Source organism: Penicillium antarcticum (genome assembly GCF_028974205.1).
Source record: "Penicillium antarcticum strain IBT 31339 chromosome Unknown utg000006l_segment0_segment0, whole genome shotgun sequence".
NCBI lineage: Eukaryota > Fungi > Ascomycota > Eurotiomycetes > Eurotiales > Aspergillaceae > Penicillium > Penicillium antarcticum.
The window spans coordinates 2,455,719-2,481,892 of NW_026695304.1; the positions used below are offsets into that span (position 1 = coordinate 2,455,719).

At 49.3% G+C, this 26,174-nt stretch overlaps 13 protein-coding genes across 13 annotated transcripts; 8 read left to right on the plus strand and 5 right to left on the minus strand.

Moving 5' to 3' along the window:
- Positions 1–439: 439 nt before the first annotated feature.
- pabA (aminodeoxychorismate synthase pabA) lies at positions 440–2,854 on the plus strand (the record flags this gene model as incomplete). The annotated part of the gene is made up of 1 exon (XM_058465062.1): positions 440–2,854. One exon carries the CDS (start codon positions 440–442, stop codon positions 2,852–2,854), a length of 2,415 nt encoding a protein of 804 aa, XP_058318915.1.
- Positions 2,855–3,207: 353 nt separating this feature from the next.
- On the plus strand, positions 3,208–4,256 carry med6 (mediator complex subunit MED6; the record flags this gene model as incomplete). The annotated part of the gene is made up of 2 exons (XM_058465063.1): positions 3,208–3,298; positions 3,352–4,256. 2 exons carry the CDS (start codon positions 3,208–3,210, stop codon positions 4,254–4,256), a joined length of 996 nt encoding a protein of 331 aa, XP_058318916.1.
- Positions 4,257–5,652: 1,396 nt separating this feature from the next.
- N7508_006999 (LOG family protein) lies at positions 5,653–6,634 on the plus strand (the record flags this gene model as incomplete). The annotated part of the gene is made up of 2 exons (XM_058465064.1): positions 5,653–5,816; positions 5,947–6,634. Coding segments are annotated over 2 exons (852 nt in total), but the record flags the coding sequence as incomplete, so codon positions are not given.
- Positions 6,635–6,861: 227 nt separating this feature from the next.
- On the minus strand, positions 6,862–7,748 carry pre5 (proteasome core particle subunit alpha 6; the record flags this gene model as incomplete). Its single annotated transcript, XM_058465065.1, has 3 exons — positions 6,862–7,482; positions 7,544–7,655; positions 7,711–7,748. 3 exons carry the CDS (start codon positions 7,746–7,748, stop codon positions 6,862–6,864), a joined length of 771 nt encoding a protein of 256 aa, XP_058318918.1.
- A 375-nt stretch (positions 7,749–8,123) lies between these two features.
- Positions 8,124–8,693, plus strand: N7508_007001 (Vps55 family protein; the record flags this gene model as incomplete). Its single annotated transcript, XM_058465066.1, has 3 exons — positions 8,124–8,162; positions 8,219–8,432; positions 8,560–8,693. The coding sequence occupies 3 exons, from the start codon at positions 8,124–8,126 to the stop codon at positions 8,691–8,693; spliced, it is 387 nt and encodes a 128-aa protein (XP_058318919.1).
- Positions 8,694–9,170: 477 nt separating this feature from the next.
- Positions 9,171–10,663, plus strand: N7508_007002 (uncharacterized protein; the record flags this gene model as incomplete). Its single annotated transcript, XM_058465067.1, has 2 exons — positions 9,171–9,222; positions 9,273–10,663. 2 exons carry the CDS (start codon positions 9,171–9,173, stop codon positions 10,661–10,663), a joined length of 1,443 nt encoding a protein of 480 aa, XP_058318920.1.
- Positions 10,664–11,149: 486 nt separating this feature from the next.
- N7508_007003 (UPF0220 family protein) lies at positions 11,150–12,062 on the minus strand (the record flags this gene model as incomplete). Its single annotated transcript, XM_058465068.1, has 4 exons — positions 11,150–11,213; positions 11,287–11,384; positions 11,477–11,737; positions 11,964–12,062. 4 exons carry the CDS (start codon positions 12,060–12,062, stop codon positions 11,150–11,152), a joined length of 522 nt encoding a protein of 173 aa, XP_058318921.1.
- Positions 12,063–12,765: 703 nt separating this feature from the next.
- Positions 12,766–13,465, minus strand: fes1 (Hsp70 nucleotide exchange factor FES1; the record flags this gene model as incomplete). The annotated part of the gene is made up of 2 exons (XM_058465069.1): positions 12,766–13,011; positions 13,064–13,465. The coding sequence occupies 2 exons, from the start codon at positions 13,463–13,465 to the stop codon at positions 12,766–12,768; spliced, it is 648 nt and encodes a 215-aa protein (XP_058318922.1).
- Positions 13,466–14,414: 949 nt separating this feature from the next.
- Positions 14,415–16,179, plus strand: act1 (actin; the record flags this gene model as incomplete). Its single annotated transcript, XM_058465070.1, has 6 exons — positions 14,415–14,421; positions 14,530–14,560; positions 14,790–14,845; positions 14,995–15,025; positions 15,128–15,899; positions 15,949–16,179. 6 exons carry the CDS (start codon positions 14,415–14,417, stop codon positions 16,177–16,179), a joined length of 1,128 nt encoding a protein of 375 aa, XP_058318923.1.
- An 807-nt stretch (positions 16,180–16,986) lies between these two features.
- Positions 16,987–19,520, minus strand: ade1 (bifunctional aminoimidazole ribotide synthase/glycinamide ribotide synthase; the record flags this gene model as incomplete). Its single annotated transcript, XM_058465071.1, has 3 exons — positions 16,987–18,590; positions 18,644–19,171; positions 19,241–19,520. The coding sequence occupies 3 exons, from the start codon at positions 19,518–19,520 to the stop codon at positions 16,987–16,989; spliced, it is 2,412 nt and encodes an 803-aa protein (XP_058318924.1).
- A 759-nt stretch (positions 19,521–20,279) lies between these two features.
- Positions 20,280–22,632, plus strand: N7508_007007 (Pet127 family protein; the record flags this gene model as incomplete). The annotated part of the gene is made up of 2 exons (XM_058465072.1): positions 20,280–20,468; positions 20,518–22,632. The coding sequence occupies 2 exons, from the start codon at positions 20,280–20,282 to the stop codon at positions 22,630–22,632; spliced, it is 2,304 nt and encodes a 767-aa protein (XP_058318925.1).
- A 1,303-nt stretch (positions 22,633–23,935) lies between these two features.
- Positions 23,936–24,280, plus strand: N7508_007008 (uncharacterized protein; the record flags this gene model as incomplete). The annotated part of the gene is made up of 2 exons (XM_058465073.1): positions 23,936–23,969; positions 24,015–24,280. 2 exons carry the CDS (start codon positions 23,936–23,938, stop codon positions 24,278–24,280), a joined length of 300 nt encoding a protein of 99 aa, XP_058318926.1.
- Positions 24,281–24,476: 196 nt separating this feature from the next.
- Positions 24,477–25,495, minus strand: N7508_007009 (SDR family NAD(P)-dependent oxidoreductase; the record flags this gene model as incomplete). The annotated part of the gene is made up of 2 exons (XM_058465074.1): positions 24,477–24,658; positions 24,739–25,495. 2 exons carry the CDS (start codon positions 25,493–25,495, stop codon positions 24,477–24,479), a joined length of 939 nt encoding a protein of 312 aa, XP_058318927.1.
- Positions 25,496–26,174: the final 679 nt, after the last annotated feature.

A 26,174-nucleotide genomic window follows, 5' to 3' on the forward strand; every position in this document is an offset into this window, starting at 1 on the left:
GTATATGCAGGTCATCAATCAACACAACACAACACGTCTTGCCACTCGGGGGAGATCCGTTGGTACCCGCCTTTGCCCTTTTCGCAACCTTAATTTTTCGCGCCTTTTGCCTCATTTCTTGAGTTCTCATACATTCTTAGCTTTTACTCGCTGGCCTTGGACGTGGTGATCAGCTGCATTGTTCACCCTCGTTCTATCTCTGCCCAATCATTTATCCCTCATATTCTCCGGGGCGTGTCTGGCACATATCGCCACTCTCCGACCCTGTCTGACAAGTTAGCGGCGATCTCCTAGGGTCCATTTTCGGAAATTGATGGGCCTGAGCTGCAGACGTCTCTGAGAGCCTCATTGCCCGACTGACCTCAGGGCTCATCGCGGGGTCTATCAATCTCGCACCAACTACCCCACTCCATACATACCCTTTGAACAGCATCATACCATGGCGCCAATGCTAGGCCATTGGGATGATCCCAGCAATGGGGGCCCCGTGTCCAAGCAAAATACCAGCTTACCCAAGAACGTCTTGTATGTCGATGCATATGACTCATTTTCATACAATGTGGTCGCCATGCTCGAGGAAACGCTGGGCGTCAAAGTCACAGTGATGACCATCGACTCGGAATGGCCCAACTCAAACATGAACGAGTTTCTTCAACACTATGAAGCAATTGTTCTTGGACCAGGACCGGGAAACCCGAATGAGCCCACCGATGTGGGTATCATGAACGATATCTGGAACCTCAAGGACTCGGAGCTCCTGCCGGTTTTTGGTATCTGTCTTGGTTTCCAAAGTTTCTGTCTTCATCATGGCGTTCCAATTGAGCAATTGCCATATCCGATTCATGGACAGATCCATAAGATTCGGACTACCTCGAAGGATATCTTTGAACTTCTCCCGGTTGTTGATGTCACTCTTTATCACTCCTTATATGCCAATGCGGCTGCTTCAACCCCAGCTGATTTGGAATATTTGGCGTGGCTATCTCTCGAGGATCTTCCCAATGCACAGATTCCTATGGCCGTGCGACATTTGCAGAAGCCATTCTGGGGCGTCCAATTCCACCCCGAGTCCTGCAAATCTGAAATAGATGCATGCAGGACACTCTTACAGAACTGGTGGAAGAAGGCTCTTGCATACAACAAGATCAATGGTCGTGGAGGATACGAGCCCCTCCCCGAGACGGTCATCACGCCTTATATAGCTGCTACTTCGTTCCCTGAAGCTGCTTATGAAATGTTGCAGTGGTGCAAGTCCACTTCTTCAGTTTCAGCTTCTCGGTCTTTCAAACGAGATGGTTTGACTGCAGAGGTGATTAGTGAACTCTTCAACAAGCCAGGTTTTCCTACAGTTCTGTTCCAATCTAATGGGCGTTACACAATCGCCTCTGTGCCCAGTCCGGACTCTTGGCGGTTTGAGTATCATGTCGAGACACACAAACTCCGCATGCTTCAGCTGTATGGTGACTGCAAGGTCGATGAAAGTACTCTTGCCGTGGCTCAACTTTGGGATGCCTTGCGTTACTTGATGGACATGAAGAAAGTCCATTCTGGAAGCTCCGATGTTCCTTTCTGGGGTGGCTTCCTTGGCTATTTCTCCTACGAACTTGGTTTAACATGTCTTCCTCACTCGGAGCGTCCGCAGGCATCGGCCTCAAAAATGTCAGCTGAACAACCTTCATATAACAACACTTCATTTGCGGACCCGCCTGATGTCAGTCTTTTGTGGTGCGAAAGAAGTATCGTTTTGGACAATGTCACCGGCAAAATTGTCATTCAGTCCACTCGCGATGACGACAATACCCCTGCAGGATGGCTTGACGAGAATCTGCAGTTGCTTCAAGAGTTTTCCGTGGAGAGCAATTCAACAGTTGATCCATTATTGAACTCGATCTTTCGGGAAGCCAAAATTCAATTCCCAGAGGAAGACAAGTACAAACGTCAGATTGAGTCTTGCAAGAAAGAACTTCAGGCTGGTGAATCTTATGAGCTGTGTTTGAGCTGTGAAACCTCAATCACCATGCCAGTTCCATCTAAAGAGTCCGATCGAATCGCGTTTCCTTGGAAACTCTTCAAGCGATTGATGAAATACAACCCTTCTGCATTCAGCGCCTTTGCAGACTTGGGAGATACCAAAATCGCCAGCAGCAGCCCAGAATGCTTCCTTAACTGGGACCGCGAGTCCACGCTAGAGATGAAGCCAATGAAAGGCACTGTTCGCAAATCGCCAGACATGACATTCGAGAAAGCCTGTGAGATCCTAGGCTCGACCAAGGAGATAGCTGAGAACCTGATGATCGCTGACTTGATCCGCCATGATCTGTATGGTATCTGTGGATCCGGTGGCGTCCATGTTGAAAAACTACTGGAGGTTGCAGACTACGGGCGAGTCTACTCGATGATCACGCACGTCAAGGGAAAGATCCGCCCTAACCAACCCGGTTTTGCTGTTCGGGATATTTCCCAGCTTAAGACCTCCAACATGGCTGTTCACGGCTTGACAACCCTTCAGCGGTGCCTGCCCCCAGGCTCCATGACTGGTGCTCCAAAAGAGCGCTCTTGCATGCACTTGCGAACAATTGAGAACCGCAAGCGCGGTATTTACTCCGGTGCCATGGGGTTCCTTGACCTCGGTGGCGGCGGAAGTTTCTCAGTATTGATCCGTTCGGCGTTTACCTGTGCGTCTGGTCAAGACACTGAGAACAACCAGCAGACTTGGCGCATTGGTGCCGGCGGAGCTATCACCATGCTTAGCACAGCAGATGGCGAATGGGAAGAGATGCTCACCAAATTGCGTGTGGTCTGCAACATATTCACGCCCCTCGATCCAATCGAGAAGACAGCTCCGGCTTCTTAGTTTGTCTACCTTCTTTCAGCTTTGGACTGTCATTGTCCTGATTGCATTATGATCCATGCTTTGCTTTCAACATGCGGATCTACGTATATGGGATAAAGATGGATAGAGATTCGATTCAACATTCAGCGATGGAGTTTGGGTATATAATTGTATTTAACATTGCATATAAATTTCAACAAAGAAATACATGAGGTAGACATCTAACTCTGTCTCTTATCGCTACATAGCTCGGTGCAAACAAACCAAACAATCTTTCCTCCGCTTCAACTTCCGAGCTTCCTTGTCACTTCTTTAAGAGTCGGTGACTTTTCATAAGTCTCATTACACCCAATTCTTCTTCTGAAGCGCCCAATATGGCGACTCAAGGTGCCCCAATGGAGGAGATCATGTGGCGGTCTCCCCCGCACGTCCAGATGATGGGAGGATTCCTCCATTCGAACAACAGTCAGTAGCAGCCTTCGCAAGCCAGAACTGAAATTAACAATCCTTTATATCAGTTCTTTTTTACTTTGCCGAGTCTCCCTTCTTTGACGCGACCTCAAATAATGCCTCCCTCGCCATTCAAGCCAACTACAATGAGGCCTTCCGCCATTTCGTCGAAACACGCGAAGCTTTCGAGGGCCGATTGAAGACGATGCAGGGTCTAGAGTTCGTCGTCCACTACGACCCCCTCCAAGCAGCAGCACAGACGAACACCAGCTTCGCCCACGAACCCTCCAACATCTGGGTAATCCGCAAACAAAACCGGCGAAAGCGCAGTGGATTCGAAGATGAAGTATCCGTCATATCGACATTTTTCGTCGTAGGCGAGGCAATCTACATGGCACCGTCAGTTGCCAGTGTCGTCGGAAATCGAATTCTCTCAGCCGTCACATCCCTATCCCGATTCATGAAGACAGCCTCAACATTACCAACCTTCACCCCCTCCTATGGCCACACATACATGCCCCCCGGAGTCCGAAGCAAAGAACCAAACCAACAATCCTCCCAACAAAGCAAGGAATCCACACCGATGCCTGATGCCCCTAGTGACTCGCAATCAACATCCAAATCGAACCTGGGTGTCTCGGCCTCCAGCTCGAATTACCAAGATACTCGCAGTCTGGCGGAATCATTTAACCTGCTAACACGCTACGGCGACGAGTTCATGGATGAGAACCCCCTGGCCGGTGAGCCAGGTTCTTTTATCCTATCACGAACCGGGGGCGATGGTGGAGCTAGTAAACAGGCCGCGCCTAAGCCTGCAGGGGCCTCGCTAACTGTCCCGGCCGCTGGTCCACCGGCACGTGCGACTACGCCGCAGGTTCGTGTTGAGACGCCGAAGAGCTCTGATAAAGGTGCTTCGCCGCCTAGCTCTGGTGGGGATCGGGGGAAGAGGAAGAAGAGTCGGAATGTGGTTTGATTTTTTTGCTTGATACCCCTGTTTGATTTGGGATTTTGGGCGTTTTGTGCATTGCTTAGGTAGGTGGGGAATGTTACTGATGCCATGTGAACAGAGAGAGCATTTATGAATTATGGGAATCCTCTGTGGTTAATCCTTTGAAGTAGGTAGAGCATGGCAATCAAAAGGATATTTTCAAGTAGCTCGGATTAATGTGTTCTGGCTACCGGAAGACTCTTTCTGATAAGTGACTACTGTTTATGGAAACTCCCACGTCTTCTGCTGTACCTTGAGGAATCGTCTTCACAAAGTAGTTTGTTGACCGTCCTATCATGTTTTCGAGAGACATTAGGGGCACAGGCAGTAACAAGAGCCGCCCATTTGAAGGATACTGCTGTAGCATTTCTTTTCATGATACGAATACCTTGAGCTGAAGCGAGCAAGACAGTCAATCTTCAACATTTGACTAAGTATTGGTATAAGCGTTTTTAATTGTACATCTCAGTGTATACGTCTATATATGTTGAGAACTCAATTGATATTGTTGGCTTTCAGCTACATGTATGGGTGCAGCACACTATGGACTGCAAATCCCTGAAGATCCCTCCAGTGAGTGTGCTGTTCCATGCACTATCGTCATGTGTGTTTTTTAAGTAAGGGTCTTCAGCTTGCGAACCTTTCGATGACAGGTGTGTTTCTGCCAATCACCACTTTAAATCAATAGAATGTAATTATGTCTGAATGCTATTCGGCCTTTGCATATTTGTGTTGGGTATGTCAAGACGATCAAATGTTCGTTACTTCCAGGCAGGTGTCACAGCAATTTATTGTTACAAGTGCTGAAGTAACGATTCCTATTCCAAAAACGAAGCTCGAAGCCTAAGATCTACCCGGTTCAGCTCCTTTAAAAAAACCTTTTGTATTTAGAGTAGTACTTCAATTTGTTCAATTAAGATACAAGCAAATACAATTTTGTAGAAAAACGAAAAGAGCGATGAAGATCAATCAAAAAAACCCTTGCTCGGACAGAACCCGGAAGATACCTGGAGACTCGGTGCCCAGGGACTTCTCATTTTGATAAATTTTCAAGGTGATCCCACATAGTGTAAACATTGGTCGAGTTTTGATCAAGCGCAATCTGCATGTCTTTGAGATCATTGTTTTGTTCGACATCATCTTTGGCGAATATGGTGGAGAAAGTTGACTATTATATAGCATATCTGCATGATTGTATGTCGTTGACACTCCGTGGGCTTCCATTCGCTAGCCACCAGTCATCTTCCATTTGGATTATGTGCTCCTGAAACTTAGCAGAATTGAGCTATATCTGTATCTGTAGTCTTGCTCGGATTCAAAGCGTAGTGATCAACATGAAGTATAGAAGAGTGTAGTTGAGGCTGAGCTCTTATCGATAAGGTTTCCCCTGCTTTGGACTCCAACGTTTCTTGCTTCTTTCCTACTCATTCATCTTCTGTCAAAGACATTACAAGCTCTATATACCTCTCTACTCCCAATCTTCAATTACTACCCGAAGTCCAAAATGGCGGACTCAGAAACCAAGCAAGCCGTGGTCTGCGTGTTGTGAGTCAATACCCCATCCCTTCATCAGATACTCGCATCCTGGCCCTACCATTCTACCCCTGCCCAATATAAAATTCCCGTAACGATTTGGTGCAATCCCAAGCTAACAAACCTCCAAACGGGGAACCAGCTGCGGCTCAGTATCCGGCAAAAACCCAGTCCACATGGAAGCAGCACGAACCCTCGCAGAAGAGCTGCACAAGCACAACGTGCAACTAGTCTACGGCGGCGGCACAACAGGCCTAATGGGAGAAGTAGCCCGCACACTGGTCAAGCTGTCCGGTCCACAAGCCGTGCACGGTATCATCCCCCGCGCACTGGTGAAGGTGGCAACAGACAGCGGCATGCGCGACCACCAGAACCAGAACGGCAACACAGAGTCCGGCGGCAAGACAGCTGAGCGAGTTATCTCTGATTCTATTGAGGAGAATGGAATCCCCGAGTCCGAGTACGGCATGACTACTGTTGTTCCTGATATGCATACGCGCAAGCGGTTGATGGCGACTAAGGTGCTGGAAGGTGGGCCTGGGTCTGGATTTGTTTCGCTTGCTGGTGGCTTTGGGACTATTGAGGAGGTTATGGAGATGACTACCTGGAATCAGTTGGGAATCCATAAGGTTGGTGTTGTTTTGTTGAATATCAATGGGTATTGGGATGGGTTGTTGAGCTGGGTGCGCAATGCTGTGCAGGAGGGCTATATCTCTGCTGATAATGGGGAGATTCTGGCTGAGGCCAAGGACCCTGCGGAGGTTTTCCCGAGGCTGTTGGCTTATCGAGTCAGTCAGGGTCGGATGCGGTTGAACTGGGGACAGGAGTGAGCTGTTCCCATGAGACGATCAACTCAATATGCATAGACTCCGGTCTTGTCTTTCGGTCTTTTCCGGGGTTTGGGTGCTTGGCCGTTCAAGGACTGGATATAACATACACAAGTAGATTTACTTCATTAGAACAGTCTTACGAATTGATGACTGACATAACGGAGACCATTAAAAGACAAAGCATAAGCAGATTTCATGTCTATGCATCATTAAAACAAATCAGATGATTATGAATCAACCTCCATGGACTCGCCCTCCCCACCTTGCTCGGACTGCTCGAGCACCTCAAGCAGCGCAGCCGTGTCCTGACCCTCGTACAGCTTGAAGCTCTCCTTCTTGCCATTTGTGATACCCACAACACCAACGGAAGTGTTATCCACCGTAAGCTCCTTATCCTGAGACAAAGTCTCCTTAAGAGCACGCAAACCGTGCTGAACAAGCTCATCACGACTGCAATCCGCAAACTTGTCCAAGTTCCTCTCCAGATACGTACGCGCCATCTGCGAGCGCGCACCAATAGCACAAGCAACCATCTCGTGGGTCAGACCCGAGGGCTGGAATTCAAACAAGTGCGGTCCAGCCTCGTCAACACCGGCCACCAGGAGTCCTACACCGTATGGCCGTTTCCCGTAGTGCTGGGTGTTGGTCTGCGCGCGGTCACCGATCTGAGCGACAATTCGGTCCAGGGGAATAGGTCGGCCGTAGGTCATCTTCGATCCGAGGGACTGCTGCTTCATGAAGTTTGAGAGGACGCGGGCGTCTGATGCCAGGCCGGCGATGGCGATCGCCATGTGCGAATCGATCTCGATGATCTTCTTCTGGTACGAGGAGAGCTCTTCTGCGTTGCGCTGTGGGGGTCCGGATGTTAGTTTCAGACTCGCTGGTATTTATCGGTGGTGTTTTGCGAACCTTGAGTCCAACCAGCACGGCATGTGTCTTGCTCACCAATCCCACAACGACGGATCCTTGCTTCACTGCTTCCTGTGCATATTCTACCTGGAAGATACGGCCTTGTGGGGAGCTATTATCGCCGAGTTAGCATCTGATGGATCGGAGGAAGGTCGGGGTAGGCTTACAAGGTGACGGCATCGTTGTCGTAATTGTTTCTGAACATGGCGGCGGTAGTGGCTGAATGGATATAGAGATGACGCAGGAGAAGGGTTCGAGAATCAAGATAAACAGCAACACCAGAGGGATAAACCGGAGATGGAGAGAGAATGGGGGAGCTGGAGCAGGCAGTAAAGTGACGCGGTGTGAAGCATGAGCTGTTGGGGCCTGAGGCCACCACATCCAGTGACCTTCAGGCGCCAACGTCACTCATTCCGAGCTCATCTCCAACTGACGCCTTGTTACTCTCTCTCTGCTCTCCTACACTCGGCCAATGGGGCAGTGATTACCAGTCTGCTCTTAACATCTTCTTCTGGTTTTTTCCAGACCCTTCAACACCTCCTTTCACCTCAACTTCACGGACTTCGGAGATTCCGCAATCATGGCGGCTGGACTCAAGACCATCATCGCGCTTTCATTTGTATGTTGAGCTTGGCTGCTTCTCTAGCGAATAGAGACTTACTAACCTCTAATTAGGTTCTTGCCATTGGCTTCCTCCTCGTTATCCTCTCTTCCGCGCTATGGCATAAGTACTGGCCGCTGCTGGTCGTTGGTATCTACGTTGTTGCGCCCCTCCCCAACTGGATCTGCCAACGATGCGCAAACCCCGATGATTTCATGGACAGCTCGAGCAACTCTGCGATGGACTTTGGACGCTTCATGACTGGATTCTTGGTTCTGACTGGCATCGGTACGTACTATCGCAATAGCCCCTCAAGAGGGGAATGCTATTTGATCAGTCTGATCCGGATATGGTCTTTGACATGCAGATATATCTGTTCTATTATTCCATCTTTTACCATGCTAACTGTCTTAAGCCCTTCCTGTCATCCTCGCTCACAGCGGTGCGATCGAGATCCCCGCAATGATCATGTCTATTTTCGGAGGTCTTTTGATTTATGGAACTATTATTAGCTTCTCAATGTTCTTCCAGGAACAGGAAGAGTTCTGATCGCAACTGGCATGCGGGGCTCTTGGACTACATGGATTATATTGTAGGCCAAATGACCTCGCGGGCTCAGACTTCATGATATCCGTCTTTCACTATTTCTTTTGACTTCAGCGTATGCTTGATATGCTTTGTATGAGTGATCTGTATTTGACGCGGGTCTAGCTTGGATCGCTTCATGGCTGCCATGGCTCCCGTAGCTCGATACTTGGCCGTGCTACTTTATGTGTACTATAACACAATGGATATATAGAAACTTTTGGCAACTTCCTAACATTTGATTCAGTTCCATTTTCATTAGAATAATCATTTTCTTCTTTGTCTGGCGTGGTTTGACTAGATCTATACGCCACGTGACCCCGCGCACGATTTCAGCGCGTCCGAGAGATCGGAGATATCAGCACTTAACAACACAACAAACGACGATTAATTTTGACTATGGTGAACACTTGAAAGTCTCTCCTGGATCCAGATTGCAAAATGAATGTCTGGTCAGGATCCATCACAACAAATTCGGACTGGAACCTAGAAGGTAAACCGCACGCGTCTTGCAACCATACTTACCACTGACAACATAACTAGGGATTCGTTTAATTGATCCAAATTCCCACTGGCAGTCCGAACTATCAAAAGACTCTCAGCTAAGCCTCCGAAGCTTTGTCAACCCAGCGCTCATCCCACTCCATGCACGCGCAGGTCCAAACCTCGAACTACACACAAACCATGCGGGAACGTCACAATGGCTCAAGGACAAGCTTACTGGCTCAATCTGGCTGAACAAAGAAGACCCAACCCTTCAGCAATCTCTACAATGCCCAGTCGGCCTGCTGGTCAGCGTCGACGGCAATACAAAAACAGGCGGCGCAGCCACAACAAACCTCCTTGTCTACGGCGTATTGGGCAGCGCAACGTACGCACGCCCACCTACACCACCACACTCTTCCCCTTCAGATCTTCCAGACCCAACAGCCACATCACCTCGTGCACCATATGAACTGCGCATCTATGCCGCACCACTATCAACCTCCCGCCTCACTCAGGCGCAAGCCTACCCATCCCCACCCCCAAGCGTAGACGGCGAATACGCCATACAGAATACCCGCCATGCCGAGTTCCTCCCAGACATCAGCTCACCAAGCCCAAAGCGCAAGCGTGTAGCAACTCTCTTCGAAGTCGCAGCACAGCACCACCGCCGCGTCCGCCAGCGAGGCGGCGAAGCCGTCTCACAACTAATGGCCCCTTCACGCCCTCTCTCCTCATCCCAGAATCTACAATCATTACGCATAAAGCGAGAGCCAGATGATGAGCACCCCTCCCTTCCATCCTTGGACCGGATAGCGCATGCACGCCGTTCGCGGTCCGTATCAATCGGCGCGAATCTACATCGTCCAGGTAGTGTCCGCGGCAGTCGTGCAACAGCAGATCCGCAAAAGCGCGCACCAACCCCGAACCCGTTCCTGGATTCTGGGTCTGGATCTCGACCCGGTTCTCGACGTGAAACACTACAATCCCAGCAACAGCAACCGTCGACTCTATCAACAGAAGAAAAAGCAACCTCGACACCAGCCTCACCATCCAAAGATCCCGAGAAGATAATATCGGAAAACAAGAACCTGATCACACGCACTATCTTAACATGTATGCGTCTCTACGGTTTCCACCGTGCGAACAGTACACGTACGGCTTCAATGAGCAAGCCACCTAGCGGAGGCGCAGAAGCAGAAGCCGATGGTTTAGGAACGACGCCAGCGCCTGAGTCTTTCCGTGCTGAGACGCCAGCGCCCGGTACTTCTGCTGATGATGATGAATTCAAGGCTATGTATCATGCTACGTATAAGGCTGCTGCTTTTGCGTTGAGGAGGTATTTGAAGATTGCGATTCCGGGGTCGGTGGCTGGGCCTGGGCTTTTGCAGAAGGAGAAGGCTATGACTTGTATTGATGAGTTGTTGAGACTGTTCTGTGAGGATCATTGAGGTTTGGTTTGGGGTTTCTGTGGGTGAGGTTCATGATTGATGATTGCATATATTGAATTGGTGTTGGGTTAGGTACTGGTTATATTTTGTTTTTGGTTTTTTTTTTTTTTTTGTCTAGCGACTTGATTTTTTCGGTTCGAGGGACTTTTGTTTGCATAGCTTGAAAGCATATTTCACTTATTTTGCATTATCTAGCTTTACTTCTGCTGCCGTCTATTATTGCAACTGTGGCATATACCAGTACTCTTTGAGTAACACATCCAAATAAGCCATCTACTACACACCGCGAGCCAACCCCAAGTAATATGCAGAATGCAGAATGCAGAATGCAGAAATAAATTCATGATAAACGCCATAATAAACAGCAAAAAAAGCGGATGCACACCAAACGCACCCAACAAGTTCAAAAATTCATCAGATCAGCAAGAGAAAATGAGTAGAATACAAAAAGGCTGGCTATAGTATACTGTATTCAAGCCATGCAGATCACAGGGCAAGGTTGTAGGTATAGTCATCCTCAATGTTCTGCGAGACCCAAAGAACAATAGAGCTAAAAAGAAGAACAGTTAGTTTAAACCGGCACAGAGAACAGAGAGCAAGGATGTGAAATAATATAGACATACCTGAGCATAACCAAACCATTAGCAACAACATTCGCAATACCAAAGTAGAGCGTCTGGATAGGATAATCCTTGATAAGATATTTGAGAACCATAACCGTCTACAGCAGAAGAACATAGTCAGTCTCATACTCCAAGCTCCAATCATATCCAAAGAATCAGTCCCCAAAGGATGCAAGGATGCAATACATACCACACTACCAGCAAGACCACCAGCAAGCAACGCAAAACCCAAGAAAAGCACAAACCGAGCCTTCCATGCAACGCCACTCCCACTATAACTGAAGCTATCAGCCTGCAGCCGCGACTTCTCAATCGAGTTGATAACCAGCATGCCCAGTGCGGAGCAGATACCGGGGATCCAGTCGACGAATTTGATGTGGACATCTGAGCCGTTGCGGGGACTGCGGGAGAAGGAGGCGACGTCGATTAAGAAGAAGAATCCTGCTGCAAACTGGGTTGGTTGTTAGTTTTGGATGGGATGGGATTTGGGTGCTTTTGTTTGGGGATGGAGATGAGTGTGGATGTGGATTGGGTTGGAAGGATTGAAGAAGATATGGGTTTGGGGTGTTCCAATTTCCATTCCTATTCCGAGACCCTTCTTCTTGGGCGGGTAGCTGGAATTGCCTTGGGGAGTGGAGGTGGAATGGAGGTGGATCGGATCGCGCATTGAGACTAACCAGTGCGCCAGAGACGTAGACGCCGCTATTGCGGACGGCGGAGTTGTTAAGCCATTCTGGCTTGGAGAAGCGGAAGAGGCGGTTATTGGAGACGTCCATGGTTGTGGGGAGTGTTGAGGTTTGAGCTGGTGAGAGCTGCAGTCCATGACGATGGATGTCGGAGAAACGTAGGGCCGAGATATGATGTTGGCAATGGAGTGTGGAGTACCTGTAGGCTTACAAGACAAGACATGACCTCGGGATGTTGTGGATTTAGTTCATTGTATCATGTTTCATGTTTCATGTTTCATTCTATATGCTAGCTATGTTTCTTGTTTCTTTAACGATTGATGGACTCGTAATCAGAGACATCACTCCAAATATGCCAACTTAGGCAGGCAGCGAAGCATACAGCGATTTCCATGGAAGAGTTTAGGTATCAACTTTTAGCATTAAACGTCAAGATTCGTAATTGCATAATGTAAACAGTAGGAACAGAGTCCTGGGTATGTAAACGTCAATATTTGCACGCCAAGTACAGGATTGCGTAGATCATCAACTCAACCCAGGCAGCCAAGATCACAGTGCCGAACCATTTCGGGTATCCACACAGGTCAGTGACACAGGCACCAATTGAAAGATTGTTTCGGCGTCATCAGTGCACAGCGCAATCACGGCCGATTGAGTTGCCTATCGCACTTCCAGCGACAATCCCCTCGGTAGATATCTGTCCATCCAAGAGAGGTGTTTCATTCAGCAGCTTCTTGCTGCCTCTATTTTGGGTATTCCAGTTCTCAACTCATCCAGTCCAATCGAGACCTTTTCATGCCGAGGCATCGATGGGGTGAGCCCGCAGCTTGTCCATGATGGCGTCCACGTCGTCCATGTTGCCAGCGTCCTTCTTGTCGGCGGGATATCCCTCAGGAAGACACTTGAGAAGCTCGTTGAAAGCGGGCTGGTAGTTGCGGGTGGCAGAGGAGATGGCGTATATGGCCTTCTTGCGGGCAGCGGGGTTGGAGTCGGTTGTGGCGATTGTGACGAGATCGGGGAAAACGTTCATCAGAACGAGCTGTTGCACCTATTAGCGGAATCCTATCGCATGTGAAATGAGTGTTCCATACCTTATCCTGGGCCTTCTCGTTGTTCTGCACGGCAGTTCCGATACACCAGGCCGCCATGCGTCGCAGATCGGCCTCCTCGTGCTTGAGCAACTGCACCAGCGGGGTCCACAAACCCATGGGCTCAAGGTTGTTCGCGTTGTCGATTCCCTCAATCAACTGCTCGAAATTATCCATGGCGATCAACTTGTTCTCCATGTCTGCCTCGTCAGAGTGCACGACCTCCATGGCAGCGCGCATGAGATCGGCCTCGGAAGGTCCTCCGAACAATGTTCTGACCATATCCGGGGTGAGGCCCTTGGCGGCCTCGGGGGCAGTAGGAGTACCACTCTCGGCACCCTCAGAGACCTGAGAGTTGGCGACACTCCATTTGAGGAGCTTGTTCATCTGGGGGTCCATGGCCATGGTGTTGGCGGGGTAGAGGGGTTGATGGGGTTGTTGGAAGGTTGGTGGTTTCGGGGAATGACTCGCGGAATATATGCGAACAGGATGTATTTATATATGAGATCGCAAGTAATTGAATTATATGACAGAAGCACTTCCTGAATTCGTTCTGATAGAAGTATTTTACGGAAAAAAAGACGCTGACATAATCTGACGTGGGTGATTCGTGCGGCGACTAGCGGTTTCCGTCACGTGCAGCCGCCACTCACCGATGTTCGACACTCTGGCCAGTCTGGAGTCTTGGAGGTAAATGGCGGTAAATATGATAACTGTCGACCCAGTCCAGTCCCGCCCTGTCTATACAGGGTCAGAAACCTGCCTTGGCCCCCCCCCCAAATGTCCCGTGTCCAGAACATCCCAAGTGTACCCAGTGAACCCCAATCGCTGAAGTCTGGTTCGGAGGGGTGTTGGGGGCCTCTATACTTAGAAAGTGGAAGCCTGCGCCACATGCGTATACACATTCCGGAAGAAAGGGAAAAGGCAAGGGAGAAATTGATCAGCCTGAACAATGTATGCTGCCTGAGAGTGTTAGACTGCGCAGGTGTAGAGTTGTGCTTACACTGAACCCTGAGCCTGTACTCTGCATAGTGTTCAGAGGTACGTGTTCCCCATCCACCGGGCACCGGAGCTGGTCTGAAGGCATCACCTCAACCAAGTCATGCAATGACAAAGACAATGCGTAAATCAAGTAAATAGAAGAATGAATCTGCCTGAATATCATATCAAGATATAAAGTCAAATGTGAAGTCGGAGGGGAAGGAACGCCTCAGGCAGCGCACAATCCCAGCCATCACAAACCCCTCTCCACTTCTCTCGCTCTCTTCCTTCTTCCCTCCTTAATCTCCCCCCATCTCTATACTCCCCTTTAACATCCATCTCCCTTTCTTAATTCTCCTTACAATCCGTCACAATGGAAGGTACGTACTCTTTTGAGCCAGTTTGCTTGTTCGGCTTATCCCAGCTGTCAACCCCCCCCCCTGTTGGAACTCGGATTGCGAATGACAGCTAACACATTGTCATTACAGAGGAAGTTGCTGCTCTCGTCATCGACAATGGGTATGTGATCTAATTCTACCTCGGAGCCCATGCTATTCAGGTCTGGTGTGTGTGTGTGTGTATGTGTTGGGGGAGTCAACTCGGTCGCGGTCTGCTTTGCCACATCGCCCCCTAATCGGCCACGACGGCAGGATGCCTCTCAGCTCAATGGCCCCCCAACGCCTGCCACACATCTTCAGCTGGGCTCCAAAGATTCCAAGGAATATCATACTGATGAATTGCGGTTTAGTTCGGGTATGTGTAAGGCCGGTTTCGCCGGTGACGACGCACCTCGAGCTGTCTTCCGTAAGTCCAACCCCACAGAACTGGTTTCCCCCTCCCTGCAAAGGCCGTCATCCCGCCAACGCCAACCCTTGCGTCGGATGACCCCCTCCTTCTGTTTGGGATTGGGAGGTGATATTTGATGGAATCGAATTGACTGACAATTTCATTAGCCTCCATTGTCGGTCGTCCCCGTCACCATGGGTAAATAAATCATTCCCCCCTTTTTCTGATTTTTAGCGCGGTGTTCATCCACTGCGTCAAACAAGGATGATCCGAAAAGACGGAATACTAACATGGGCGCAGTATCATGATCGGTATGGGTCAGAAGGACTCCTACGTGGGTGATGAGGCACAGTCCAAGCGTGGTATCCTCACGCTCCGTTACCCCATCGAGCACGGTGTTGTCACCAACTGGGACGACATGGAGAAGATCTGGCACCACACCTTCTACAACGAGCTCCGTGTTGCCCCCGAAGAGCACCCCATTCTCTTGACCGAAGCTCCCATCAACCCCAAGTCCAACCGTGAGAAGATGACCCAGATCGTGTTCGAGACCTTCAACGCCCCCGCCTTCTACGTCTCCATCCAGGCCGTTCTGTCCCTGTACGCCTCCGGTCGTACCACTGGTATCGTTCTCGACTCCGGTGACGGTGTCACCCACGTTGTCCCCATCTACGAGGGTTTCTCTCTCCCCCACGCTATCTCGCGTGTCGACATGGCTGGCCGTGACTTGACCGACTACCTGATGAAGATCCTTGCTGAGCGTGGTTACACTTTCTCCACCACCGCCGAGCGTGAAATTGTCCGTGATATCAAGGAGAAGCTTTGCTACGTCGCCCTCGACTTCGAGCAGGAGATCCAGACCGCTTCCCAGAGCTCCAGCCTCGAGAAGTCTTACGAGCTTCCCGATGGACAGGTCATCACTATTGGCAACGAGCGCTTCCGTGCTCCTGAGGCTCTCTTCCAGCCTAACGTCCTTGGTCTCGAGTCTGGTGGTATCCACGTCACCACCTTCAACTCCATCATGAAGTGTGATGTTGATGTCCGTAAGGACCTGTACGGCAACATTGTCATGGTAAGTATTGTTACAGCTGCTTTTTGCGAATACGACTAACTCTCTTCAGTCTGGTGGCACCACCATGTACCCCGGTATCTCCGACCGTATGCAGAAGGAGATCACTGCTCTTGCACCTTCTTCCATGAAGGTCAAGATCATTGCTCCCCCCGAGCGCAAGTACTCCGTCTGGATCGGTGGTTCCATTCTGGCCTCCCTGTCCACCTTCCAGCAGATGTGGATCTCCAAGCAGGAGTACGACGAGTCCGGTCCTTCGATCGTTCACCGCAAGTGCTTCTAAGCTCCTTAGCCTTACTCGTCTTCGCTCGTACTTTCCTGGTGTATCAAAAGGCAGGATGGTGGCACTGGTGGATTGCAAGCGTTGTTGGACTCGCATTATCAAGCGAATAGCCTGAAAATGGAACCCTGATTTTAGTGGAATAGAGTCGGTCTTTTCTTTTTTTTATCTTACCTTACTCTCTATCCATCCATCCTCTTTTCTTTTTTCACTTTTTTCAGTTGCGAATCTGGGTCCTGGTCCTGGGGTCCTTGTACGTGTAGGTGAGGATGTACAGGAGTTGGCTCAGGTCGTGTTCTTTCAATTATTCTAGCCGATTTCCGTATTTCTCGTTCAGATCTCGACCAAATTGCTCTCTCTGTGTCTTAAAGACTCGTATCTTTTTTTTCATCTATCCATATGTAGTGGCCATATGTAGCTTTTTGATGAGATGAATGAATTGCTATCAAATAACTATTCTTCAGCCTAATAGTACATGTAGTGGGAATTCAAGTCAAATCTACAATATCTAGTCCAGTCATATCAAACAGTGTATATCATTTCCTAATACAGGAATCGGCATCAGTCATATCAGGACTCATCCAACAGCCCTATTTATTTTGTATCCGTCAGAGGGACATACGAAAAAGAAACACAAGCACAAGCACCAAAATAAAAATCAAACAATAAAGAAAAAGAATCTAAGATAACGACGTAGCCAAGGAACCCATTTTCATCATCCATCCCATATCAACATCAATCAAACAAATCAAAAACATGTCCAAGATATAACACAAGTGAATCATATCCAAAAGTCTAGCCTGACTCAATCTAAGCAGACCAAGCCTCAAGTCCAGACAGGACAGTTCCCTCCTCACCCTCAGCACGAGCACGCAGCTCACCAACCCGGTAAACAGTCTCACCGGCCTTCTCAAAGGTAGCACGAATAGCAGCCTCCTCAGCAGGATCAACAGCAATAATCATACCAACACCACAGTTGAAGGCACGAGCCATCTCCTCAGAAGAGACATTACCAGCACGCTGCAACCACTGGAAAACAGAAGGTTGCTTCCAAGCAGCAACATCCACAGCAGCGGTAAGCGTAGCAGGCAGCATACGGGGGATGTTCTCGGTAAGTCCACCACCGGTGATATGGGCCAGACCCTTGATGGCGGTGCCGTGGGCGTTCAGCGCGGCCAGGATGGACTTGACGTAGATACGGGTAGGGGTGAGCAGGGCACGGCCGAGAGAAACTCCGTCCTCGAGACCTGGCATGGAGAAGGGGGCCGCATCACCGAAGGAGAGACCGGCGCGGTCGACGATCTTCCGCACGAGCGAGTATCCGTTCGAGTGGGGTCCTGACGAGGCCAGGGCGAGGAGGACATCGCCTGAGCGCATGGAGTCGGTGTGAGGGAGGATCTTGCGGGCGTTGTCGCCGACGGTGTTGATGGCGCCGACAGCGGCTCCGACTGCGTCGTAAGAGTCGTCGACGAAGAGGCCTGGCATTTCAGCTGTTTCGCCGCCAATTAGGGCGCAGCCGGCTTGGACACAGCCTTCAGCGACGCCTGTTACAAAGGCTGTTGCTGTTGGGACGTCAAGGTGGCCGCAGGAGTAGCAGTCCAGGAAGAAGAGGGGCTCGGCGCCTTGGACGACGAGGTCGTTGACGTTCATGGCGACGAGGTCGATGCCGACTGTGTCGTGGATGCCGACTGAGTGAGCGATCTTGAGCTTGGTGCCGACGCCGTCGATGGCGCCGATCAGCGTCGGCGAGAGAGGGTGGTAGGCGGAGTTTGCGGCGGGGAGGGAGAAGAGACCGCCGAAGCCGCCGATGACGGCGTCGGTTCCGGGGCGCTTGGTGCGGGAGACGGAAGCCTTGATGCGGTTGACCAGCTCGTTACCGGCGTCAATCGAGACGCCTGCGGCGGCGTAGGTGAGGGAGTTGCTGGCGGTTTGGCGGAAGGCCCGGTGGGCAATGTCCTTGCGGTAGAACATGTCCTCAAAGCTGATGGTCTTGATGCCTTCGTAGGACTTGGCGACAGCCTCTTCGAGTGTGGAGGCTGTGGCGGTTGAGGCGATCACACGGCCACCGTTGGTTTGGAGCTCACCGTTGGAGATGGTGGTACCGGCGTGGAAGACGAGAGTTCCCTCAGGCTCGGGGGCCAGAGTGATCTTCTTGCCCTTGGCGTAGGCATTGGGATAGCCGCCGGCGACGCCAATGACTGTGGTGGAGAAGTTGGGCTCGACCTTGATCGAGACTCCGTCGAGCCAGTGCTCAGCACAGGCGACCATAATCTGGGCCAGATCGGTGTCCTTGCTCAGAAGAGGGAGTAGGGTCTGGGTCTCGGGGTCACCACCACGGACGTTGTACTCGAGGACCTTGGGTCCGTTTTTGGTCATCATAAGACCGGTGAATAGGATACCGACGAAGGGGAAGCCTGATATGCAGTCAGCAAATTTGTTCTATATGAGAATGTATCGTTGAACGTACCGTCCTTGCGCATGCCGTCAACAGAAGGCTGGATAATGGTACGGTCAATCTCTTCGACAACCTCCTTGGGAGCAATGCGAGTAGGAGCGTAGCAGCCCATACCACCAGTGTTAGGACCCTGGTCACCATCGAAGATGCGCTTGTGGTCCTGGGCTGGGGGAAGAGAGCGGATGGTGTAGCCGTCACTGAAAGTGAGGATGCTCAGCTCATCACCCTCCAGGTATTCTTCAATGACAACCTCGTCACCGGCCTTGCCGAACTGGTGGTCCAGCATCATCTCCTTCAGAGCCTGGTGGGCCTCCTCCTTGGTCGCGGGGATGATCACACCCTTACCACCTGCCAGACCGTCGGCCTTGATGACGACATTGTGGGAAACGGAGTCGAGGTAGCGGCGTGCGGTCTCGTAGTCGGAGAAGTTGCCAAATTGAGCGGTAGGGATCTGATGGCGCTGCATGAAGTCCTTGGAGAAGGTCTTGGAGCCCTCCATGCGAGCGGCGGCCTTGGAGGGACCGAAGCAGCGGATGCCGACTATAATAGGTCATATTAGTTTATCCGGACACAATCAATCGTGTTTTTCGCTCGAAATCTGTGACTTACCGGCCTGGAAGTAGCCCTGGATACCATCCACCAGAGGGGCCTCGGGGCCAGGAACCACAAGGTTCACGCCATTCTTCTGGGCAAAGGCCACAAGGCCAGGGTAATCATCACCCTTGACATTGGCGTTGGTGATCTTGCTGTTGGCACCCAGACCAGTACCGCCGTTTCCGGGAGCAACGTAGATAATGTCGACCAGCGGGGACTCGCTCAGCTTCCAGGCGAAAGCGTGCTCACGGCCGCCATTGCCGACGATGAGAACGCGCAATTGTTCGGAAGCCATTGTGGAGAAGCTGCGTCTCGAGTGACTGGGTATGTGTTAGCAGTTGGGATCAGAATTGCAATTGGCAACTGTGGGAAACCTCCGCGGGGTATGCAGTGCCCCTCCAAGAAAATTAAGTCACAGGGAGGGGCATTGTGGAAGCGACATGAAGAGTCATTGGGAAAGGACTGTATAACAAGAAAGATACTGGGATCACTCACCTCACTGAGACCTGAGAAGCACGCTGGGGGTGTCGAATGTGAAGTCAAAGTTGTAACTTTTTTTTTTCTCCGGCGGCGTGTTTCTCCGACCCCAGAATTGCGATTTCGGCATTGAGATATTTACAAGAGTTGATTATTTGTATAGTTATGTCTATATCGATGTATATCTATGTCTGAATGACTATACCAGCCTATGATTTATATGAAATAATGTTTAATGTTGTCTTGTAAAAATAACAGATTTAACTAGTACGAATACTTAGTAGTGTAGAGCATAATGTATAGTCTAGCCCTAACTCACAGTTTATAATTTACTTAGACAATAAAAACTTTTATCAAGACTTGTTTCCTCTAGACTTTTGGTAATAAAATCTCATTGAACAAAAAGTCTTCAGCCTTATCCTCTCGACACCTCAGAAACACGGCAGAAACAAGACATAAAAGCGGTGACTCCATCATGGCAGAAAAAAGGGCTGGCTCCGAAAGTCCGCAGTATTTGCGATTTCTCCTGACTGCATTGAGGATCCTATATCCTCTCGGTTTCTTCTTAGTCTTCTGAATGTTTCGCGCTTCGTTGCGGTCTGTTTCAGACCCTTTGCGTGGACAGGTCTGCATTGCTTATCTAGCTCGCAGGTCCGCGCCGGCCAGCTTGCGGCAATTCTATCGGACGTCTGCACCCTTGTCCCAATTTGGGTCAGTCGACGCATCAAAACAGGCTGTGTCGCCTTCAAGCGATCAATCATCTCTAGTATGTTACCGGTTTCAATCCCTGCGACCATATCATACTGACCGTACAGGACAACCTCTCTACAAGACAACGCAAGCGAAACCCACACCAACCAAAACAATCGAATGAAAATAGGAAAAGCGGAGCGCCCCTTATCAAAACGAGACCCTATTCAAAACTCAATCCACGACAAAAACGACGATTCCGAGAGGCCAACCCGGATTTCAAACCGCAACAGCGAGATGCTGCTATCGCAAAAGCCGATGCCTCAGGGAACCCCGGGGTCCCACAACCGCAGGCGGATCAAGAACTCCAATCAGACCAGGCGCCTCCTAATCAACCGGCGAGAAGCAGCACGCTTAATTTAAAGTCCACCAGCAATGTGGTGGAGGAAATCCTGCGAGCAGGTCGAGTGCCAGGAAAGAAAACCAAGAAAAGCGAGTCTGCAAGTCAGACTGAGAAGAATCAGACCGAAGGGGCTGAGAGCCAGGGCGGCGACAAGGAAACATTGGCACATGTTGCCAGGCACGTTCTCAACAAGGACTCCGGGTCTGTTTCATCAACAGCATTGCAGTTGACTGCATTGGATTACCCCATGTCGCCTGTTCCAGGTGTTTCCTTTGGCCTTGACCGTGTGCTTTTCAACCCCGGTGTCTACCATCTTCGCGATCCTCGGTCTCGTGTTTACAATTTTGACCCCTACCTGGGTGAAATCATGCCTGTCACAGAGTTCGACTTCGACACTCTTAAGCCATACGTCACCTCTTCGAAGGATACTATTCTTTGTGAAATGGCCCACAAGACCCAGAAGAAATACTACGGGTCTTCATCAAGCATGACCTCGGCCCTTTCTCATTTCCATTATCTTCTGTCCTCATGGCGAACTATCGATACTCGCAATGTTTCCCAGGGATTCCCTGAGAAATTACGCACCTTCACTCGTCTTCTTCGTGCACCGACTGCTATGTTCGTTCATTACAAGCCGAAAGAAGATGTTTACGCAATTGATGCCGACAAAGAATTTGACTCGGCCAACATTCTTATGAACCTAGGAAAGTCAATGGAGAAGCTACTCACGCTACCAAAGGAGGAATTCGAACGCTACCGCCGGTCCAGCGCCAACAAAATCACTGCCGAAGAAGAAGAAGCTATTCCAGAATCTTATCACTACACCGCCATGGGTAAATTCCTCATGCGGTCTCAGTTGGATGCCTATGATCCTCGGCTGCCAGGCACTGGCATGTACGATCTCAAGACCCGTGCTGTCGTTTCCATTCGCATGGATGCGACAAACCACGAGAAGGGAGTCGGTTATGAGCTCAAGGGTCGTTATGGCACTTGGGAGTCCTACGAGCGTGAATACTTCGATATGATGCGTGCTGCCTTCCTCAAGTACTCCTTGCAGGTGCGCGTTGGCCGCATGGATGGAATCTTCGTGGCTTACCACAACATCGAGCGTATCTTCGGATTCCAATACGTCAGCCTACCAGAAATGGACCAGTCACTGCATGGACAGCTGGACACCACACTTGGTGACTCCGAGTTCAAAATAAGTCTGGCATTGTGGGAGAAGATCATGGACAAAGCCACCGCCAAGTTCCCCCAGCAATCCCTGCGCTTCCACTTTGAGACTCGCGAGGCCGTGAACCCCTTCATGTACATCTTCGCCCAGCCCGTCACGGACGAGCAAATCCACGCCATTCAGACCAAGAACTCAGCCGAGATCGAAGCCCTCCAAAACAAACTTCTGGGACTCGAGAAGCTAGTAGATAGAGTTACAGAACCTGGCGAGACGCAGGAAATCCGCGCCACCAAAGCCGAAGCACAAGAGGTGACCGATGAATATGACCCGAATCTCTTGGCCATGACCCTTCTTACGAAGAACTACGTCAACGGCGAACTGGTCGAACGCCCCGAGAATTTCTCCAAGAGGGACACCTGGACCGTCGATTACGAGATCAACGAGCTCAACCCGAAGCAGGGCAATGTCCTTTTGCAAATGTGCAAGTCTCGCCGCCGCAAGGTCTTGGATAAGGATGATGACGAAGCCAATCCTGAGAATGTCGAATTCCTCCATCGTTTGCGGAAGATTAGTGAACAGGGACGTGTGTTCCGTGCCAGGGAGAATGAGAGGGATCGCAGAAACGGTATCGTTGTTTACTCTGATCCCGTTTCTCGGGATTGAATGTTGAGCGGGGCTGGGGTTGGATGTTGAAGCCATCTTGTACAATAGTAGGATATCTCCTGGTTTTAAGTATTTATATATAGTATTAAACATACGTACAGGCGTTTTTTCTTTTGGGAATCATTCGATCTGGTGTAGTCTGGGCTTTTTTTTTTTTTGAACTCCTGTCTACCTGCTGCATGTAACACTAATTGGCAGCAAATCCCGGGTGTCGTTTCTTGAAGACATACTTTGCTTCTCGGCCCGTACCCGAACCTAATTTGTTTGAGGTTATCTACATCTGAGACTGTATCTCCACGGCACGCAAAGCGAGATGGTAATAAAATATTCATGAACCAGGCTTGGTGCGCAATTTCTAAATCAAACGTGAAGCAAGTTTTGGTTCCGTTTGATCTGTTGTCATTTGACTGTCTTGGATAATCATATGTATGCATAATCTCATCTCAAAATTCTAAATCGTGCATACTTTGAGATCAATAGATTACATGGACATCGAGGTGTGTATTTGATAGGCTCGAGGTACGCAAAAGACCCGCTTTCTCACATTGAGGCTACGGAAACTATTACACAGCTTATGCCCATCGTCCGCACCGACATGCTGCACTATTCAGCTGCGTTTTGCTTTTTGTGTTTAACCGAGATCGGCCGAGAGACATGCATGATTCATGCGCCTTTGCGTTTTGAATTGTGCGTTCTTTGAGTACATGGTCCCTCTGACAAAGAGCCCATCTTCCTTGACATCATTTGGCCCTCTCGGCAACATATTTAAACTATCTATGCAGGTAGCAATGTGTAGTGGACCTATAATATCCAGACTTCAGCTCGCCACCTAGGCTGGAAGTAAAGGACCAGGCCAACCAGAATAAATGGATTGTTCTCAGTATAATGCACCTAGGATCTTCGAAATATATATAATGGCTCTTCAAAAGTTTGATACTTATCTCCTCGATGCTTCAAAGACCACAAATTGATAGCCTTTCTCGACAATGGCCGCCCCTAAAGGTATGTGCCCTTTCGAATCCGTGTCTACCGGGAGTACTAACAAACGATGTCAGGATTCAAGCGGCAAATTGGGCCCTATGTGATCAAAGGTACCCTACCTTTGATATGGTGACGGGTAAAGTAATCGGTGGATTTGGGATTACAGTCGCTGGTGTTTATAAATCGGTCGAATCATTCGCTGGTTCATTCGATGGCGATGGACTTCAAAATCCATGTACTTGGCCAAAATGGCAAATTCTGCCTCTTCAAGCATGGAAATTGTATCATGGCTAGACTATACCTAGACGCTCGTGGCCATCAGATGACCCTCCTCGCATGGGAGTCTATATCGACCTGTATGTATTATTCTGGAAGTCTGGCATGAGACTAACAGCTTTCAGGCTTGTTTGAAATTGCCTCGCAGGGTGATTCCGTGGAAGTACAATTTGAAGGGGAAAATGGCCCCGACAGTCTTCTCACTATGAATCTGAAGCCCGACCTCATTCCTAACCAGGGCTTCACTGCTTTTAATATGAAACTCAATCACGATAACTTCAAGAACCTGAAAAAGGGCGGGATTCGTGAAAGCTACCGTGAAGAGCACCAACATTCAAGTCATACTTTGCAACGAATCCACCGACGCCACCATCCATGGCAAAACAGTTAATGCCCGTGGTCAATCTCGGGATGAGAATTTAAGGAAGGTTACTTCGAACGCAATTTTACAGTCAAGCAGTGCTAGAAATGGGCCCGTTCTATCTGTCTCATTGCTTGACATTATCCAAGAGAAGTTTAGACCATTCCTTCAATGATATAACCGTAATATTCGTCTTTCAACAGTAGCAACATAAGCCATACTATACTCAAATCATAGCAATTCTAAACCTCAACAAATCCATCTCAAGAATCTCATCGAACCTCTCCTCAAGCTCCTTGACATCCCATTTACAAGAAAGAAAACGACCATTCAAAGCCTCCTTCTGCTTTCCAGATCTAGTAAGCCAAACACAAAATGCACCCACCAAATCGGGGCTATCACTCAATACTATATCGACCCAAAGTTAGCAACATGTTCAAACCATTTATGAATACACAAAACAGAAAACTGAGAAAGAAGAAACTCACAATGCACAAACTCCTCAGGCATCCCCTTCGAAAACTCACTCCTCAACCCCCCAGGATGAACACTAGCACAAAACAACCCCCGACCAGCATACTGCTCATAAACCATCTCAACAAGTCTAGCCTGAGCAGCTTTACTAACACAATAATGCGCATGAGCCCCAAAGCCAGAAACAGTCGGTGCAGCCATTGAAGAAATAGCAATGAAACTGCCACCACCACAACTCCCAATATCATCCCCAGTCCCAGTCCCCTCCCTCAACAGCATAGGAATCAAATAATGCGCCGCGTAAAATGTCCCGAGGGTATTAACCCCCAGCGCAGATTCAAACCACTCCGGTTTTTCAGCCACTATATCAGTCCCCATCGGCCCAGAGAATCCAGCATTAACGATAACGACATCGAGACGTGAATTGAACTCGCGTGCAGCGGTGTGAGCCATTTGTTGTACAGCTGAATTGGATGAGATATCACATTCCACAATGACGATCTTGATGTTTGGGTTAATGGTTCGGAGTTGGATGGCTGTTTCTTCTAGGGCGGAGAGTGTTCGCGATGCGAGTATTATTCCTGTTGCGCCGGCTTGCGTGTAGGCTTTTGCTAGACCTGTTCCAGCTGCGCCATGACCGCCTAGGATGCAGATTGTGTATTCTTTTGGAAGGTTGTCTGGTGGGTTTAGGAGGGCTGGGTAGGGGGTTTTGTGAAGGGTTTTAGTGAAGTCGCGGCAGTTTTGGGCGTTTTGTTGGCTTTTTGTTGCCATTTTAGGATATATCTGATTGCGATGGTGAAGATGATGATTATATCCTACGTGGATGAGAAACAATTTGATGACTTGGTCTAAGATGCTGGATAAATTGGTTGTGTCTATAGATGTAGTCGGACTTACCCGGACTTAAATGGACGGATTTAGGCTGGACTTAACACTATCATTTTATCTAATTATGTTCTTCCTTGTGCATGTGAATATCTACTAAGTACACTTCAAGTGTTTTACTATGGAAAAAAAAGTCCAAGCAAAAAACGCCGTGAATTGGATGAAACCTCCCCAGCTGACACACATAAACATTAACTAGCCATGATGCAGACAAGCGCCAAGAATGAGTAAAGAAGCAAATTAGCAAGCAGCAAACAACAAAGGGGCACGTATTCAATACCCGACAAAAAAAAAAAAAAAAAAAAAAAAAGAAACGCAAGCCCCAACATCTAGGTGGGATGGGAATGGAAATGGAAATGGCCGAGGCATCGATGACATTTGAATGTGAGGTGGAAGGTAAGTGAAAAGCTTGCAGAATGTATGAATGGAATAGAATGAAACGCCTGAATCAAAATCAAGACAGAGTATGAACGCCAGGGTATCGGTATCAAGCCTCCTGGCCGTGTGAGAATGGATTGGATTCACAGGAAGAAAAAAAGGGGAAAAAAAAAGATGTATGAAGAGA